Source organism: Pelecanus crispus, chromosome 6 (genome assembly GCF_030463565.1).
Source record: "Pelecanus crispus isolate bPelCri1 chromosome 6, bPelCri1.pri, whole genome shotgun sequence".
Taxonomy (NCBI): domain Eukaryota; kingdom Metazoa; phylum Chordata; class Aves; order Pelecaniformes; family Pelecanidae; genus Pelecanus; species Pelecanus crispus.
In genome coordinates this window covers 58135832-58153895 of record NC_134648.1, presented here as the reverse complement: position 1 = coordinate 58153895, position 18064 = coordinate 58135832, and the positions used below count along the sequence as shown (strand labels likewise).

The 18064-nt window shown below is 34.8% G+C and overlaps 1 protein-coding gene across 1 annotated transcript in view; it reads right to left on the bottom strand.

The window, feature by feature from the left end:
• The window catches only part of AK7 (adenylate kinase 7), a 28142-nt gene that overhangs the window by 2893 nt on the left and 7185 nt on the right, over positions 1–18064 (bottom strand). Inside the window, exons 6-16 of the mRNA XM_075712643.1 lie at positions 17251–17334; positions 16583–16671; positions 15960–16050; positions 11705–11782; positions 10825–10974; positions 9199–9327; positions 8754–8895; positions 7145–7273; positions 6055–6123; positions 3889–4086; positions 775–995 (exon numbers count right to left, since the gene is read on the bottom strand). Of these exons, the coding sequence (XP_075568758.1) occupies positions 775–995; positions 3889–4086; positions 6055–6123; positions 7145–7273; positions 8754–8895; positions 9199–9327; positions 10825–10974; positions 11705–11782; positions 15960–16050; positions 16583–16671; positions 17251–17334 (1380 nt within the window). The remainder of the gene's footprint in view (positions 1–774; positions 996–3888; positions 4087–6054; positions 6124–7144; positions 7274–8753; positions 8896–9198; positions 9328–10824; positions 10975–11704; positions 11783–15959; positions 16051–16582; positions 16672–17250; positions 17335–18064) is intronic.

Below are 18064 nucleotides of genomic sequence, written 5' to 3'. Positions count from 1 at the left end.
GTTTGTTAAATAGCTCTAGAAGAAGACAATAGAAAGCTGCCTTCTGGTGAAACAACCTGACTTTGGGTGTGAACAAGATCATTCTTATAGTATGCATTTCAGGTTATTTACCTAAAATGTCCTTAGGTGTAGCAAAATAAATAAGGAAAAAGCATCAGGTGCAAATCCTGTGAGGTCAGGTAGCCTAAATACCAAGTACTTATTAAAGTATTAGCAAACAAAAAGCATTCTTCAGACTGCATCAGGTAGTCCTCACTGAACTGAGGACTCGGTTCTCAGAGGTGTTTCTCTTGCAGGCTCAGAAACCCTTCTGCAATGCAGACTGGAATATTCATCAGTGTTGAGTTAAAAATCTTGTTTGAAAGGCAAGATAATTAAGACTTCACCAGCTGCTTAGAAGTAAAGTGAGGAAAATGCAAAAGTCCTAGAAGACTGGTTATGGAAAAACACCACTGATTATACTAGATATTTATAAATGGTAAAATACAAGAGCTACGGCACAGCAACAACAAGAAGTGTATCATAAAAGTATTTTAAAGACATGCTGATACCAACATGCAAAAAAAAATGCTATGTCTGTAATCAAAAAGATTACATTCTTCAGGTTGGGCCTCAAAACGTACTGTGAAGATAGTCCAACCCAGATCTAAGGTATGATATAAGGAACTAGAGAATTTATGCCACACTTTCCAAGTGTATTTACATAAGAGATTGCTGGAAGCCATCTAAAACACAAAAATAGTAATGATTTCCCAAAAATATGTATTAACCTACCCACTCTTCCCAATTTGCCATCCTTTCAGCCCTTTCTTCAGCTTCTCTACGCTCTTGTTCAGCTTTTTCTTGAGCTTCTTTGACAAGGCATTCCTCAGCTGCTTTGCGTTCCAAATTCTCCTTTTCTTCATCTGTCAAACCATAATTCCGAGGTTCCCCAATTTCTTTGATGATCTCTTTTAGAATAAATCTGTTCTCAGGTTCTTCAAATTTGGCTACATCTTTTAAACAATACAAGAGAGAACTTTTGAAGGCTTTTGTCAGTTATCAAGGGACATCAGTAAATAACTGCAAGACCTAAAAATATATGGTGTTCATGTTGTTTGAATTTTCAAGTATAAGATGTTGGTTTTGGTTGCTTATAAATGTCAATTTTTTTCTACAGAGAATGAAATTTTCTACATCTGATTTTCTTTACTAGTTTCAGCTAAAATAGTTTGCCTTTTTAAGATAATTTAAGGTCATTCAAATATATCTACAAAACAAATCTGTAGCTTCATGTAGGATCATAGAGACTGAGCAAGACCTTCCCTTTCATTTCATTCCTTCTCCCTTTTAATTGCTGGAGGCTACTTTCGTATTAAACTTGCAAAAAGAGAATGAAAAGAAAAAACAGAAAAATGGGGACTGTCTCTAGGGCTTTCTGGACTCTGTATGCATTCAGTGTGGGGAGGCATCTGGCAGAAAGGGTATAGAAATGTACATGGAAAGGAGGAAAAGTGGGCATTTCAGGTATCCAGAGAATACAGCGATAAAAGGCTTGTTCAGTGGTAAGGGACTGGAGATGTAAAGGCACAGAAATGGGTAAGGAGAGCAAGCAGAGGAAGGGGAAAAAACAAGTAGAATACAGAATTTAGATGAGAATCTAGTAGTCCCTACTCCACAGTCATCTGTTTTATGAAGTTAATTTGAAAGCCATTGGCAAAGCATGCTTCCCATTTCTTTCTAATCACTAATTCAGACAGAAGATAGCTGTCCAATATTAACACCATTATTCCAAGAGTTTAAGTGTTTGTAATTTGGACCTGAAGTCCAAAATCTGCTAATGAATTGAGGAGAATGCTAACATAATTCTCCATGATAAAATTTCTTTTACAGCTTCTTCTTTCAAAAAATCTGGACTTACATTCCTGAAGTATTCCAAATTAAAAGAATAATACATTTTCTATGTCAAGCAGTCCATTGTTTTGGCAATTTTAGCTGCACCTGTATATACAAATTACAGTGCAAACCACTTTTCTAGTAATTTAAAGTATTGCTAAGAACTCTCTCATCATTGAATTTGAGGTCTCAAAGACTGCATTTTTTTCTTAGATGGCCCAGCAAGATTACATGCAAATATTACAGCAGTCATAATTAACTGCATTTATCCTCAAAAATAAATGCCTTTTAAATAAAAAATGAGGTTAGCACTGATGCTAATTGAAAGATCACCAGAAAAGGAGTTCGTAAATCAAGATCTTTAAACGAAACTGCTGTTATAACTTTAACATGCCTTTCTACAAGATGATCTAACTTGCCTGTGTCACCATCCCCAATTTGCAGATGAGAAAAACAAGACAGAAGAAAACTGATTTGCAGACTTCATGCAGTGAGTCACTGTAGCAAAGTGAGGTTTCCAGAATCTTGAAGCCCACTCCTTTTACTAATCATATTTCAGACTCAGAAAAAATAATAATCATAAAAGCAATTCATAAAGCCATATGTTACGATTTTCTAAAATTAAGGTGGAAGAAAGACTGATTAATTTGAGTCATATCTTTGTAATCTGTCCTTACCCTTTTACAACAGAAAGCTATATGCTTGCATACTTTGGTGGGTAACAATCAGTAATGTGAATATAAGTAAAGAGGCAGTTCCTGAGATAAACAGGACCTAAAGATGATGCTCCTTTGAAGATGAGAATCAACACTACAAACTGAATGTGAAAATCATCTGGAAGGTACCGAATGTCACAGTTGTGATACCTCAATAATTAAAATTAGTAGGCCAATGAGTTTCCTTATTTGGAATGGACTAGAGTTTAAGAGTAATCTCTGGGCATAATTCCTAGCAGAAAACATTGCAATATTCTACCATGAGCATACACTTTACAGTCCCCACCAAAATAAAACATGGTGTTGGACAGAGCTGCTACTTGCTTATCCAGGAGTATATAAGATAAGAATATGACCAATTGATGACCTTAATATTTACCATTTCTTATACTTACTTTCTGTAGCAGAATTACCTCAATTCTAAAATGATTATACTAACACACAATTTTTTTCCACTGCTACACTTCCTAACAACACATGTATGGTATTATTCTCAAGATAATCTCCATGACTGACATTAAATAAAAAAAACCTGAGAAAATCAATTATGACTGAGGCTGTTCAACAAATTACATCTCATAACTCATCTCAAATGGACATTCTAAATATCAGCAGTTTCATTTTAGTTGCAGGGTTCCACCCCCCCCCCCCCCCCCCAAAAAAAAAAAACCAACTAAAATATTTTTCTTAAGAATGCTGTCACCCTGATCTCACAGTTTTTGAATAATCAGATTATAGTAATCTTCTCAAGATTTCCCAGTGACCACAATTTTCTAGATAGTGTGTAGGGAAGACAAATTTTCTCACATACAGGTATAGTGCAAAACAGATTCAGTCCTAGCCTTCCACCTTTAATGTCTAATCATTTTCTTTCATGCTTCATCAATTACAGATTACCCATATATTGTCATGGCATCTGAGGATAAGTCTAAAGAAAAATATAAGCAACTAGAATATTGAAAGTCCATGAAAATATACTATTACACCAATCTGGAAGGATGCCAGCGCAGAGGTCTGTAACCTAAGTGAGAAAATTATTTTGATCATTGAACCTACAAAAATGAACAACTAAACACCCTTTTTTTAAAACAGGTTAACTGTATGAGAACAATTCAGAATCATTATGAGTATACAGATATTTTTGCACGTATATAATTAAATACTTGTTGTATCTGTATTCTACAACATTAAAGTATTATTTATATATGTACACTTACTATGACCTTCACAAGTGTTAAATTTGTAACAATAAAATCTTTTTATTCATATTTTATCTACTAATTTTATTATTTCATACCAATAAACTGAGGATGTATTTCAAGTTCATCAAAATAGTTGAGAACAGTCGTATCGTCTGTGTTTAACGCTCTGAAAAGGTTCAGAGATTGCAGGAACCGGTCCTGGGTATAATGAGTTCCAGCAACAATTCTCTCTGGCAGTTTTATTATTCTGTTTATAAGGAATTCATCAGATGCAGTCAAAGAAATAACAAATTCTGTGAAGAAGAACACATTGTCAACGCCCATATATTATTGCTTTTCCTCTTTCTTACCTATTTTCTGTTAATAATAAATTTTAAACCACAATTGAACATAAATAGATGTGAATGGTATATATCTTTATAGAGAATTTAATTATCAAATGTTTATATTCAACTTCCTCAGTTAGAGCAATCCAACAATATTAAGACACATGTCTGTAAAGAAGCTACCTATTCCAATTTCACCAGTTTTTTTCTTAGCACTATCAACAAGACTATTCTTGCAATAAGCAGCACAAAAATCTTAAGAACAGCAATGAGGGGTAGTCCAAGTTTTCTGACAAAGCTATCATACAACCAATACATGTAGTAAGCATAGGAGGAAAAAAAATTCTTATGAATGGGGCAGCCAAAGCAGCAAGTAACACTGGAATATTTAACAACTGACTTGTTTGTCAAGTCATCAAAAGTCGTCACCCTGTATTGTGATTTGTAACCTCACAAATAAAGGTGTATTTGCTGAATTAAAGTAAATTAAAAAAAAAAATCAAATAGTACATTAAAGATACAATACCACCACATGCCATAACATTTAGTATCAATGTAATTTTAGTACTACTGGTAGACAAAAACACCAGAAATCTTTCAAGGATCCACAAAACACCCTGTCTCCTTTCTTCACTTCAGAATTCTCATATTTGTAGTTTCATTAGGCTGAATCTTGCAGTATTTTATTAATTCAACAATCATTTTGTATTTATTAAATATGACTTCATATAATTTGTCACAATATATTCTGATATTTCTATTAATATCATTACTCAATACTACTGAAACCTTTTAATTTAGCCAAGCCAGGAAGTAATTTTTCTGACATCAGAGAGAAATTTGCAGAATCAAGTACAGACACAGCCTGCACGCCCAACTGCCTGCCCCCCCCCCAAAAAAAAAACTCACACCCCCCCCCCCCAAGAAAACCCCCCAACAAACCCAAGAAAATCTCCCTAAACCAACAAAAATCCTTTATGGACCATTCTGTTTTCTAAAACAAGTTGTTTTCTCCAAGGTTGAGAAGGTATCTTCTTAAAACAGATCCCATCCCTGAGGTCCTTGTTATGGGAGAGAAAGTGATACTTCTCCAGCCCATCATAGTAATTAATTCACATTTCCTCTTTTGAAATGGAGGCTAAAAGTGGTTTTGTTTTTGAATAACAGAAATTATTTGCTTCAGAAATCAGCAATTTATAAGTTGTGACAAACTTGGTAGAAGTCTGCTTTTTCAGTCAAACCTTTGTCCCCTTCATGTAAGTGAATTTTGAATGAATAACTAAGGAAGTTTTCAGAAAGTTCTGAATTTTCTTCACTTCCACTGAAGCCAGTAAATTATCATTTACTGAATCACTAAGCATTTGAGATATTCAACCTCTATGCTATTTAAACAGACACATTGTGTAATGCAAAATATGCCAAATATGTAGTTTGAATGTAATCAATACTTCAAAGAAATCAAGAATAGCAAAAACACCAGGATGAAGCTATTTCTGCGTAGATGAAAACCACTCCATTTTAATTCCCAACTTAACTGATGCATTAAAATGAATTTGGTAATATCTTTCAAGATATCACACTAAAGATAAACTTATGGTTTTTTAATATGCCAAGTTCAGGAGTTCATGTTTATTCCATTAATAGCTGCTGTAATCACAACAAAGGCAGCCACTACTATCGTTATCAGCCAACAGTTGATGGCATTTTCACAAAAAGAAAAAAAAAAGAATAAAACACCCACAAACTGAACCAAAACCTTCATTTTGATTAATTGTTCACTTTCAAATAAAAGGGCAGTAGCATTACATGAATTACATATTTATTTTATATTAAATTAAATATGAACAGATGGAGTGATATTTTAGACTTCTCGGTGGTGGTGGCAGTGCTTGAAAACCCCTCTGTTTATTTAAAAAAGAAATCTATCAAACTTACCAGGTGTGATTAATTTATCACATTTAGGTATTTTGCCTTTAATTTCTTCTTGTTCATCTTCACTTTCCACTAAAACAAAAGTAAGAAGTGACTGACGTTTTCATTTGAAGCAACAATATAATTATATTTGCTAAAAATGTGCCCAGTAAAAACACAGGTTTGCCTATATTGAAATTATACTAATTACTGGCAATTAATCTAACCTGGACACCAGTTTAGAGAAATCAGTAAGCAAATTGTGCTGCCAGCCACCACAGAATTCTACCTTGGGACACTAATAGTTGTTTGCCTATACCGCGGAAGTATGCATATGCATACACAATTTTAAAATGTGTCCATACTGCTGTCCTGACCCTGGCCTCTCCTCCTGCCAAATACATTATTCTGTCAAAAACAGAGACAGGGCTCAGAACAGCAAGTAGAAATGTTTTACAGTAGTATGGTTAAAATGGTTTCTGCCACTAAGTGTCTTCTATTGTGAATAGTCGGTAAAACTCCCTGTAGAGCATCAGCTGAGCATGACAATTTACAGCCTGGCATATTAAGCTGAACAAGACTGGCTTTTGTTTTCCTTCAAACATTATGATGTAGTTTACATATGGAGATGATTCTTGGTCTTAATGCATGGACAGTGCTTGCTCACAATTTGAAACGTATGTCACAGAGCTCCTCTGAAGTCGTATCTACTGTAGCTGATCTAATATACCCACTCCAATCTGACTTACAAAACATGTGTTGGTGCACTGGCTGGATTGCCTCATTAAGCAGCCCTTAAATATTATGAAGAAATTCTGCCTTAGAGCTTGCTGGAGTGGAATAAACCAACACAGAACAAGAAAGCATCCTCCATATTTGTGCATTTACTTAGTACTTTGCCAGCAAAGATAGTCTGAAAACTATCTTGTGCTTAAATTAAATAAGGTGCATTACAATCCTTCTTACATGTTAAGCATCATGTGAAAACAGCTTTGTTTTGTATCCTGCACTGCACTCATTACAGTGCTGATGCACTTCAACTACTATGGCACTGAGAACAATAATGATAATGACAATAGTAGGCAGCAGTAAAAACAAAAGCAGCAGTACTTACAATTAAAAAGTTCTTTTGCCTGGTCATAGGTCTCCGGGAACCCATCTAAAACATATCCCTGATTCCTACAAGGCATAGATTTGAGCTTATCCTTCACAAATTTAACAACATACTGATCATCTAGATGACCTAAGACACAAAGGTTAATAGGTACCTAGTTTATGGAAAAGAGATATCTGACATTATTTTACTAACATTTTAATTCATTTATCAGAGAAACTTCTATTTAGATCCTAAAAAAATTATGTATTTTGAGTTACTATTTGTGTATTACATGTTGTCAACGATCTATGGAATATAAACATGTAGCTATAAAATAAAATTACATTTGTGTTTACAAGGATATAAACATTAGAACTTTAAGGATACTAAACATGAAGTTAGGTTTTGTTTACAATAATGCAATCAGATTTTAATAGAAGCAGCAAAGAAATATTTATAGGAAAAAAGTGACAAAACTAATTTTGTATTTACAAGTAACAGTAAGACTTCAAGAAAGTCTTGCAAAACAAACATCAGATAGGTTTTACAAGTTTCATTTTCAGATTAATAGATTGAGATATGAAGTGGTTTATTTACTTGGCCTACCTTGTTGAGCAAGTATGTGGGAGTAAAAAGTTTGGTTTGACCTGATTTTTTGTCCTTTTGCAACCATTGACTCCAGTTTCCTACTTTATTTTGCTTTGGCTTTTAGAAGTCTTAAATATTTATAAACCATTGTAATCATAAAAGTATGTTACTATTTTAAAAGGCATTATTATTTTAAACAACAAAGCAAGAAGAGATGCTGCCATAAATCTCATTACTGAAGCTTTTGGGTGCGTTACAAGTTCATTGCTTTGCAGATACACAAGATCCAAATCAGGTAAACCTTTAGTAAGAGAATGCATTTTTAAGAGGGATCACTTTATACTGCATGGAAAATGTTAAGCACTAAGTCAAAAACTACATGACTTTATTCATATGTAGATGATAATTAGTACTTTTCAGTAATAGCAACTTTTATGGACCTTTTTCAATTTGCAGACTAAAATTCTTTACAGGCTTCAGTAAATACTATTTACTTTTTAGAAATGGCCAAAATGAGATATAAGGTACTTAAAAAACCCACAATCTCATATGACAGTGCACTAATTCTTTTTCTTACTAGAATACTTGTCTTTGAAAATTTGATAAAGATATGCTTCACTAACTTTTTACTTTATATTATATAAATTACACTCCCTGTTCTGAGAAGAAAATTAATTTTTTAAAAAAAATCTGGCCAAGGATTTAATGCTTCTGAGTATACCATTGTTACTTACATATCAAATTATAGGGTGAAAAGAATTATATAAAATATATAAAGGAGTAGAAAGATGGAACTTCTACAATTAAAAAAGCACCACAGTATTAAAAAAATATATCACTTTTGATATACAGGATATATAATGCATAATGTAAAATAGTGTATTTGATTTTTAAATAAAGTACATACAAACAGACAGGGCATGATTCTTGCTTTTAATAGGATTTAAAAGTTCTAAAGCACCAATTTTCTTCCTGATTTCCATTTGCATAGGCTTGCACTAGTTACCTAAATCCCATCTTAGTACTTTGTATTTCCTACCTGCATTCTGCTCCATGCTTTCTTTTATTCTAGCTAATAACTCGTGTGCTGCTTCTACATTTTTACCCTCCTCCTCTTTATCATCTTCTCCCTCTTCTTCCACATTGTCAGTGTCCAGTTCTTCAGAAGCCACAATTTTCTCCTGAAGACAAGATCAGAAATATTAATAGGCTCAGGAATTCCATAGCCAAATTTCTTTTGTACACAGATGTAATAAAAGGGAAAAAAAATTAAACAATTCATTTCACATATGCTCCTGGACAGTGAGATACTGTGCAACCTTCAGTCTCTAAGAGGAGCTCAGTGCATCCCCCAGAGGTTATCAGTTTTTCAAAAGAGATTTCCATTCTAAAATAATGGAATTATAATTAATTTTAAAATGATGCCAAACATTTTAGAATCACAGAAATTAAAATAATAGCAATATTAGAAAACAGCAACATACCAGATTTGCTATTGTTTCAGAAACCACATCATTTATCTTAATGTGATGTAGCTTGTAGTGTTTGCAGAGCTCTTCAGCAATGGTAGATTTCCCAACCCCAGGAGGACCATGAATGCAAACTTTGAGAGGCTAGAAAAAAAAATAAAGATATAACATCATTCAAACAATATGGATGTTTTTATGCAAAAGGAACAATCTTTTTACTATAACTAATAGGAAATAACAATTATTCTAATTAAAACTGAAAATAGATTTTAGTTTTATTCATTTATTTATTTCTCACTGAATATCTCCTATATCATCCACAGGCTTTGAGTAACACAGTTACTTAATTAAAATGTACAACTTTACCATCGGAGAAAAGCACGCTCCTATTTAGTAGACTCACAGAACAACTTACAGTGGCACTATTAGTGTTTGAATGAGCAAAAGAGATGAAACACAACCCCATAGATAGGATCCAGTGAATTTTGGAATGAGGTGGAAGATATTCTACTATACACATGCAATAGCTCTTATTTCCCAACTGAGGTAGAGTTGCTGTCATCACAATGGTTATTTTGACCTCAGAAATTTCAGATCCATCACAATCTTAAGGTATTATCGATTTCTCATTTCAGCCTACCTGGCTGGTGGATAAGTAAGTGTAATTAAGATTCCAGTATATACTTATTAAATATATTATGCAACAAACTCAAAATCATACGTCATTAACTGCCTATCTTAATTCAGTAAATCTGACAGTGCAAACTCTGCAAATTTAATAGAATAGTGACAGGGACAGAGGTCTAGCTAGCCTTCCCTCTCCTTGCCACTTGATATGTTTCTGTTTTGTACTGAATTTTTTGAATTACACGCATACGTAACTCAGATGCAGTAGTTTAACCCAAACACAGGTCTGATAATCCTTTCAGAGGTACACAGGGACTTCTAACAACCAACCTCAAACGATACTAGTTGTATTTTGTTTTACAGCTCCTGAACTCTTGTTCAAAGTTTGAACAAGATTTAGACATGCTGAACAGCTTTATCATACCAATCAATACTTGAATGTATGCAAGCATTTTTCTGCACCTTTCAATACCTTTCCTATACATTTGAATACAGAACTTCTAAATATTAAGCTAACACAGGAAACAGCAAGTTTGCTCAGTACATTACAGAACAGAGCAGCATAAAAAAGAAAGCTACATTGCACTTGAATATCCTGGCTCACTAAATATAAAGAAGGACACAAAAGACCTAACTACTGGCTATTATAAAAAAGCTTAAATAAAAGGTATGCTTATTGTGTTCTTGAAGCAAAATATGCCAGGAATGACATGTATTGCATACAGAAACTAGTTTCAGAACAGCAGCTTCTCCATCAGGAAGCTTATTTGCATTTACAGGGTTTCAGGTTTAGGCATAAAAGAAATAAAACTTAATGATTATTGTTTTAATTAATATTTCCCCTTTTTTAACTTCTTCAATTTAATTTTCAGTTCCTATGTTCACTTATTTTGCATCTGTATCAGTCTTCCATGTATTTTTACTTGAAGAAATTAAAGCTTGTGTTTATATAACCATTTCTATTGGGAAAAAAAAGAAAGGCACACTTTAAAAGAGCGTACACCAAACCATTACCAGTAATCCTCGACTTTGCTTGTATTCCTTGACGATTTGTTCAATGTTCTCCACCAGTCCTGCCTGAGCAACCCACTTAATATTGAAAGTCTCTTTCAGAATCATAGATTCCATTCGCAGGTTCACAAGCAACATATCCAAATGCATTTGCTGAGGGAGCAAGGCTACATTTATTTACAGACTTAAGCTAAGACACTGTTAAGACACTGTTAGCTTAAACTAGAGACAAGAATGGAGGGATAAGAATAGAAGGAATTAAAGCATAGGGAAAGAAGGTTTGCGCACAAAGCAAAACAGACATTTTAAGCTTTTTTAAAATATAAACATTTTCAACGTATATTTGTATTTGAGTATTCTCATGAGCTATTAGAATATCAAACATTAAACAATTGCTCTGTACAATACAAAGGTTTCATATAATTGCAGGAAATAACCTCTTTCATAAATTTATCAAGTACCATCTTAAAACTACCAAGGTTGCAATTTGTTTATTTCTCCTATGAACAGTTTATTCCAGATAAATAGATGAATACAACATAATTTTTGTACACTGTGTTCATCAGCCTTAGTAGCACTTCATTATTAACTTTTTTTGTTATTTTTATCATTTAGTGTAGGTTTTGTTAGAGTGCTCCAGTATGACAGTAACAACACTGCTCCACTGCTTTTCTAAATCAGGATGTAACTCCTCAAAACAGTCTATGATGGTTAATTTTTTGTTTGTTTATTTTCTAAATTTAAACTCATTGTATGTATTTTTAGGCATGTTTTAGGGTTAAATTTTTCTGGTGAAACAAAAAAAGAAATTATATGTTTCATTATATTATACTTTTAAGTTTACATCCTTTCCTTAAGTAATAAAAGGAAAAAAAGTACAAACTGTTAACTCTTTGCTCAGGAATGCATTTTCTTTTGGAATCTTCTCAATTTTTCCTGGTCCAACATTTTTACTGATACACTATCAAGGGAAAAAAAAAAAACAAACCACAAAACACTTACCAAATCAGATTCTTAGAAAAAATTGTAAAATTGTACAGGATTTCTGTGGATAAAATATGTGCTTTAAATTTTATGTTATTCTATACCTGAAAAAAATCAGTATACTGTTTTGAAATAGACAGATCAAAGAACAGTATATTAACTTTAATGTTAAACACCTTTGTTTTGCTATATGCCACTTCCTTGTTAGTACTTGCAATTAAAAAAAAAAACAACCAACCAACCCAAAACCACAGAAAAGTGTTCCAAAGCTCTTAAATCTATGTACAATTTCCTACTGCTTAAGCATTATTTGGAGACCTATTTTATTTTCCAGCATGTTCACTTCAGGTTCTTGAAGTATTTAATTCTGTTAACAATCAGGAAGGGTTTTCATATCAATGCCACTAATAACTCTCCACATTGCCATTTTCCTTTCATCATTAGACAGAAGTTGCTAGTTACCCCTGCAAGCCCTTTAAAATTAACCTAAAACCCCACTAGATTCCATAAAATCATAAAAATTGATATAGCGTGTCAGATCAAATCTACATATATTCAAGCATTCTGTCTCCAACAATGTCAATTAGTGGATGCCTAAATTAAAATAAGAATGGGAAAAGCATATATGATTCTCCTTCCAGATACTCTTCTAATCTTCAGCTATTGTCAGCTCAGAGACTTCCTAAATTAGAAATAGCTGCTGTCTATTTAAGTAACTCTCAAGCTATTTTTCTCCCATGTACCTTTCCAGACTTGCCCTGAGCCAGGGCAGCTCTCTGCCGAGATAGCTCTCTGCAGTGCTCCCTGCAACACTCTCCACTGGCAACTTCCTGTCTCTACAAGAACTGTACACTCACTCCTGCCCTCTATTTCCCATTTCTAAACAATCACGTACCCATGAAAGGACCCAACCACTTTTCTTAGGGTGCCTAGCTGCTTCTCAACAGCTTTTGGTGAAGTACTTCTTTGAAAGCATGTGGGAAATTCAAGTAGACTACATCAGCTTGTTTACCCTTATCCAACATTTCCTGGTCATATTAAAGAACTTCAGGAGGTTTCCAAAGTATTTGAAAGTACTTTTTTGGAAAGTATTTCTTGGGAAAGTATTTTACAGAAGTCACATTGACTCTTCCCAAACAGATAGTATCTATCTGGGTGTCCTTTAATGCATTTAATTTATTATAATGCCTAATAATGTACCCGGTTATTAGCCAATGGTATTAGGCATATTGGCCTGTAATTCCCAAAACATTTCAGGAACCTCCCTTTTTACATTAGCACCTCATTTATCATCCTCCAGCCTTCAAGTGCCAGGATTGTGCTAAACAGCAGGTTGTATGAGTGAATTAGCAACTCAGAGTTATTTCGTCCTTGAGCTATTTCAGACCTCTTCACTGAATACCGTAAGACTCTAGTGGTTTCTTAGTGTTCATTTTGTGGGTTCATTCTGTAATCTTTTCTACAGTTACTCTAGTTTTATACAGATCCTCTAACAAGTTATCCACGAAGAGATCCTGCAGCATTAAGATGCTTCCAAATTCTTACCCATGCCCACTAATACAAAGCATCTCTGCTGTGGCCTTGTCTTCTCTAAGTGCTCCTTTTACACCATAGTCATCAATTTGCCTTACAGATTTTCTGGCAGGCTTTTTGTTCTTTCAGTGTTTGAAAAAAGGATATACATTTTGAGTCTTTCCTGACAGTTGATCTTCAAGTGTTTTTTCACTTACCCAACCAGATTTCATGATCTTTTCTATTCTATTTTCTTCATCTGGACATAACTGTAACTTTCTGAAGTCTCACATCTTGTTTTCTTCAACCTACAGTTTAACCATGCTAATTTTCATTTTCTCTTTCCCAAACTTTCCTTAATAAGCAGCCTGCAATGGCCTTACATGGCTAATAATGTAAGTTTCAATAGTCTCTACCCTTCTCCTCTAAGGACTTAGTATTTTTAATGTCTTTATATATATGCGTTCATTTTTATATAATGCTCTTTCCTATGGTTGACCATAGCTGCGAAAGTTAGTTTGACCTTTGCTTCTTCCATAGGAATGTTAACTGCATTATGGTCACTTACGCAGAATGGCTCTTCAACTATTAACTTTTCAGTGAGAGCCTGTATATTTACCTAAAGCAAAACAAATGTTGCATCATCTTGTGAGCTCCCTAACACACTGTTCCATGAAACACTCTTTGACACAACCAAAAATATTGGGCTGTTATGTTTGGTCCTTATGTAACATTTGCTCAATCTACAGGCATGTGCAGCTCAACCAGGGGATCAGGCCCAGACAACATGGGTTCATGAAAGGCAGGTCCTGCTTGACCAACCTGATCTCCTTTTATGACCTGGTGACCCGCCTGGTGGATGAAGGAAAGGCTGTGCATGTGATCTACCTGGACTTCAGCAAAGCCTTTGACACTGTCTCCCATAGCTTTCTCCTTAGGAAGCTGGCAGCTCATGGCTTGGATGGGCATAGTCTTCACTGGGTAAAAAACTGACTGGGTGGCCAAACCCAGAGAGTTGTGGTGAATGGAGTTAAGTCCAGTTGGTGGCCAGTCACAAGCAGTGTTCCCCAGGGCTCTGTTTTGGGGCCAGCCTTGTTTAATATCTTTATCAACGATCTGGATGAGGGGATTGAGTGCGCCCTCAGTAAGTTTGCAGATGACACCAAGCTGGGTGGGAGTGTCAATCTGCTCGAGGGTAGGATGGCCCTGCAGAGGGATCTGGACAGGCTGGACTGACAGGCCGAGGCCAACTGTATGAGGCTGAACAAGGCCAAGTGCCGAGTCCTGCACTTGGGTCACAACAACCCCATGCAACGCTGCAGGCTTGGGGAAGAGTGGCTGGAAAGCTGCCTGGCCGAAAAGGACCTGGGGGTGTTGGTAGACAGCTGGCTGAACATGAGCCAGCAGTGTGCCCAGGTGGCCAAGAACAAGCCAGGATGCTGTTGGCCTATCAGGAATAGTGTGGCCAACAGGAACAGGGATGTGATTGTCCCCCTGTACTTGGCACTGGTGAGGCCGCACCTTAAATACTGTGTCCAGTTTTGGGCCCCTCAATACAAGAAAGACATTGAGGTGCTGGAGCGTGTTCAGAGAAGGGCAACGAAGCTGGTGAAGGGTCTGGAGCACAGGGCTTATGAGGAGCGGCTGAGGGAGCTGGGGTTGTTTAGCCTGGAGAAGAGGAGGCTGAGGGGAGATCTTATCGCTCTCTACAACTACCTGAAAGGAGGTTGTAGTGAGGTGGGTGTTGGTCTCTTCTCCCAAGTAACAAGCGATAGGATGAGAGGAAATGGGCTCAAGTTGTGCCAGGGGAGGTTTAGATTGAATATTAAGAAAAATTTCTTCATGGAAAGGGTAGTCAAGCATTGGAACAGGCTGCCCAGAGAGGTGGTGGAGTCACCATCCCTGGAAGCGTTCAAAAAATGGGTAGACGTGGCACCTGGGGACATGGTTTAGTGGGCATGGTGGTGTTGGGTTGATGATTGGACTGATGATCTTAGAGGTCCTTTCCAATCTTAATGATTCCTAGTTTTTACTTTCATTATAACTAATCCAGCCACCAAGCCAGGAAACATGAAATTGCTACTCTACCCTTAACTGGTTTAGTGGTGGACTTGGTAATGTTAGGTTAATGGTTGGACTGGATGCTCTTAAAGGTCTTTTCCAACCTAAATGATTCTATGATTCTGTGATACATGAGCACGTCTCCTATTGCATTGTTTTAGTTGATTCTCATTATCAGTGTATAGTTCAACAGTGTCATCAAGACTATTTCTAGATTTAATTTCAAAATGCTTGGAAAAATGGATATCTTCCTACAAAATGAAGCAAAAAACATCTTAAAGACTTTGAGTATCTAATTACAGTACCGTGAATACCATAGCAATTCACCAGAACTTTCTTAGGTAAAATTCCTACTTAAGTTAATGATGATACTGTAAAAGTTAGTTCTGCAAAATCAGGTCCAAGTAATGTATTTTGGTCAAAGGACAGAAGTCTTGGAGGATTTCAAAGTAATTTTCTACACCATTTACTACACAAGATAATTCAGGAACACCTAGGAACTTCTACTTCAGTAAAATGTATAGCTTTCAAAATGTTAAAAATACCTGAAAAAAAAAAAAAAAAAGAATCAAATCTCTTACCTTTACTAATTCTTGAAGAGTGTGCATAGATACATCTACTGCAAGTATATAGTGAGACCTTGGCCTGTGGTCTGCTATATTTTGTAACACACTGAAACATAGCAAGTACAGTCAAGGCCAGTAGTTAGAGAAGCAATACTGGGTGTCATTGTTAAATGCATTTCAGAAACAATACAAAGAGTTTGTAAAATCTTGCAGAACTTTTCAGCGCATGACATTTTCATATATATTTGCCTTAATAAAGAAGCACAGCTAGATATTTTATTTGGAAAGACGTTCAAGGGATAAAAAGTAACATCTGTAGAAGATATTAACTTAGCCTGCTATAGAGTCCACGATCCATTTCCAGTTCTGTGCCAGTTAACTGGTATCACACCCTAGATCAAGCATTGCTAGTAATTTTTTAAAAGCATAGGACCAGTGTCACAGTCAGATAAGGTTTCCAGAAGGCATATCTAGTACTAAAGAAATTGAAGTCTCTGACTCAGTAAGAAGGGCCAAAGAGTGTTCTTAAACCCACCCACCCCTATTTAAAAGTCTCAGTACTCTCTAGTAGATTTGGATTTGTTATCTAGCTAGGTATGAATTATTGTCCAGGGAAATTTTTTTTTTTTTTTACTTACGCTGCTAAATCAAGAACATGAATAGTTGGAATAAAATTGTTTCCATCTCCAAAAACAGGTATTGTAGGAGTCTCACTAAGCCAACCTATCTGAAAATACAAATGTAGAATGAAGTGAGGAGAAAAAGATTATTTGTAACTAGAGCTAAAAAAGAAGCATTTCTTTACTAGGCAAATCTGTATATATTCAGGATTTAAAATTCAATTTCTTGAATGATTAATGGAACTGCAGAAAAGGAAACAATTCTTGGAAATACTGATTGGCAGCCTACAAAAAAAAGAACCTTTTTTTTTTAAAAGAATATTCTTTGATCTTGACAAATGTTATTTTGTATCCCAAATAAAAGAAAAGCTTGGAAAAGAAGAGAATATAATGTTGAGAAGACAGACATTTTTCCGATTCTATTGATATGACACACATGTTCTCACTGTAAAGTACATATGGAGATACTGTTCAAAAACTATGGAAAAAACTAAAAAACTATAATATAGAGCCAAAAAAGTGGAAAACACTTCCGCTGTAGCTAACCATTTCAAAGGGATCAAATAATCAGTTTTGTTCACAAAAGCATTAAGCTTATGATACCAAAGCTACTAAAAGTGCATTCAATTCTAGTGTGGTTTGCCCCTAGAAATTAAATGAACCTTCAAAAATAGTTGGATGTCTACCTTAAAAAAGTAGTGCAAGACTCCTTCTCCAGCTCCATACTGATGTCCTGAGGCAACAACATAAGTTGAAAATTTATGTTTGTTCTGTGAAGTGAAATCAACAAGAAAGTTTTTATGAAAACATGGTACTGCAAATGGGATACTGGCTTAACCTGAAACTTGAGTACTTGTGTACTGAATATACAAAGTGTGTAAATTATATTATTTTAAATTTTTAGCCAGATCAATTGTTGCATATCCTGTGGTTTCATAAGTCATATTGCTAATATTTCTTTCAATAATATTATTATATAATTAATAATAATATTTCTTTCACTGTTTCATCAGAATTGATCTGTCTACATTTGAACTGAAATTCTAAAAAATTTTTAGGAGTTAAAAAATTGGAAGTAAATCAATGAAGTAAACAGGATAACTCATGTTTCAACTTTCTATTTCCAAGAAAAATAACTCTGAAATTCATTGAAGGTATTTTTAAATTGCATTATATTTGCCTTTGCCTAAAGAAGTGGGAAATGCTGGATCAGTGATTATACAATTGCTTTACTTTCATTTTGATATACAATTTAAAAAAAAAATAAATCCATGAACTATCTAAATGTTTGCCTAACCACACATCACGATCAACCCACATATTTTTTGCTGACCATTACTGCATAATGTCATAAATTTGCCTGTCCTGGCTGTTTATGTAAAAAGTTACTGCTTAGATCAGTGTTGAGGATGGTTATACAGACAAAAGAAAAAGATTTTTAAATCACCTTAAGGAGAAAAGCTTTCAAGAAAATCTTTTAAATTAGGACCAATCACACTG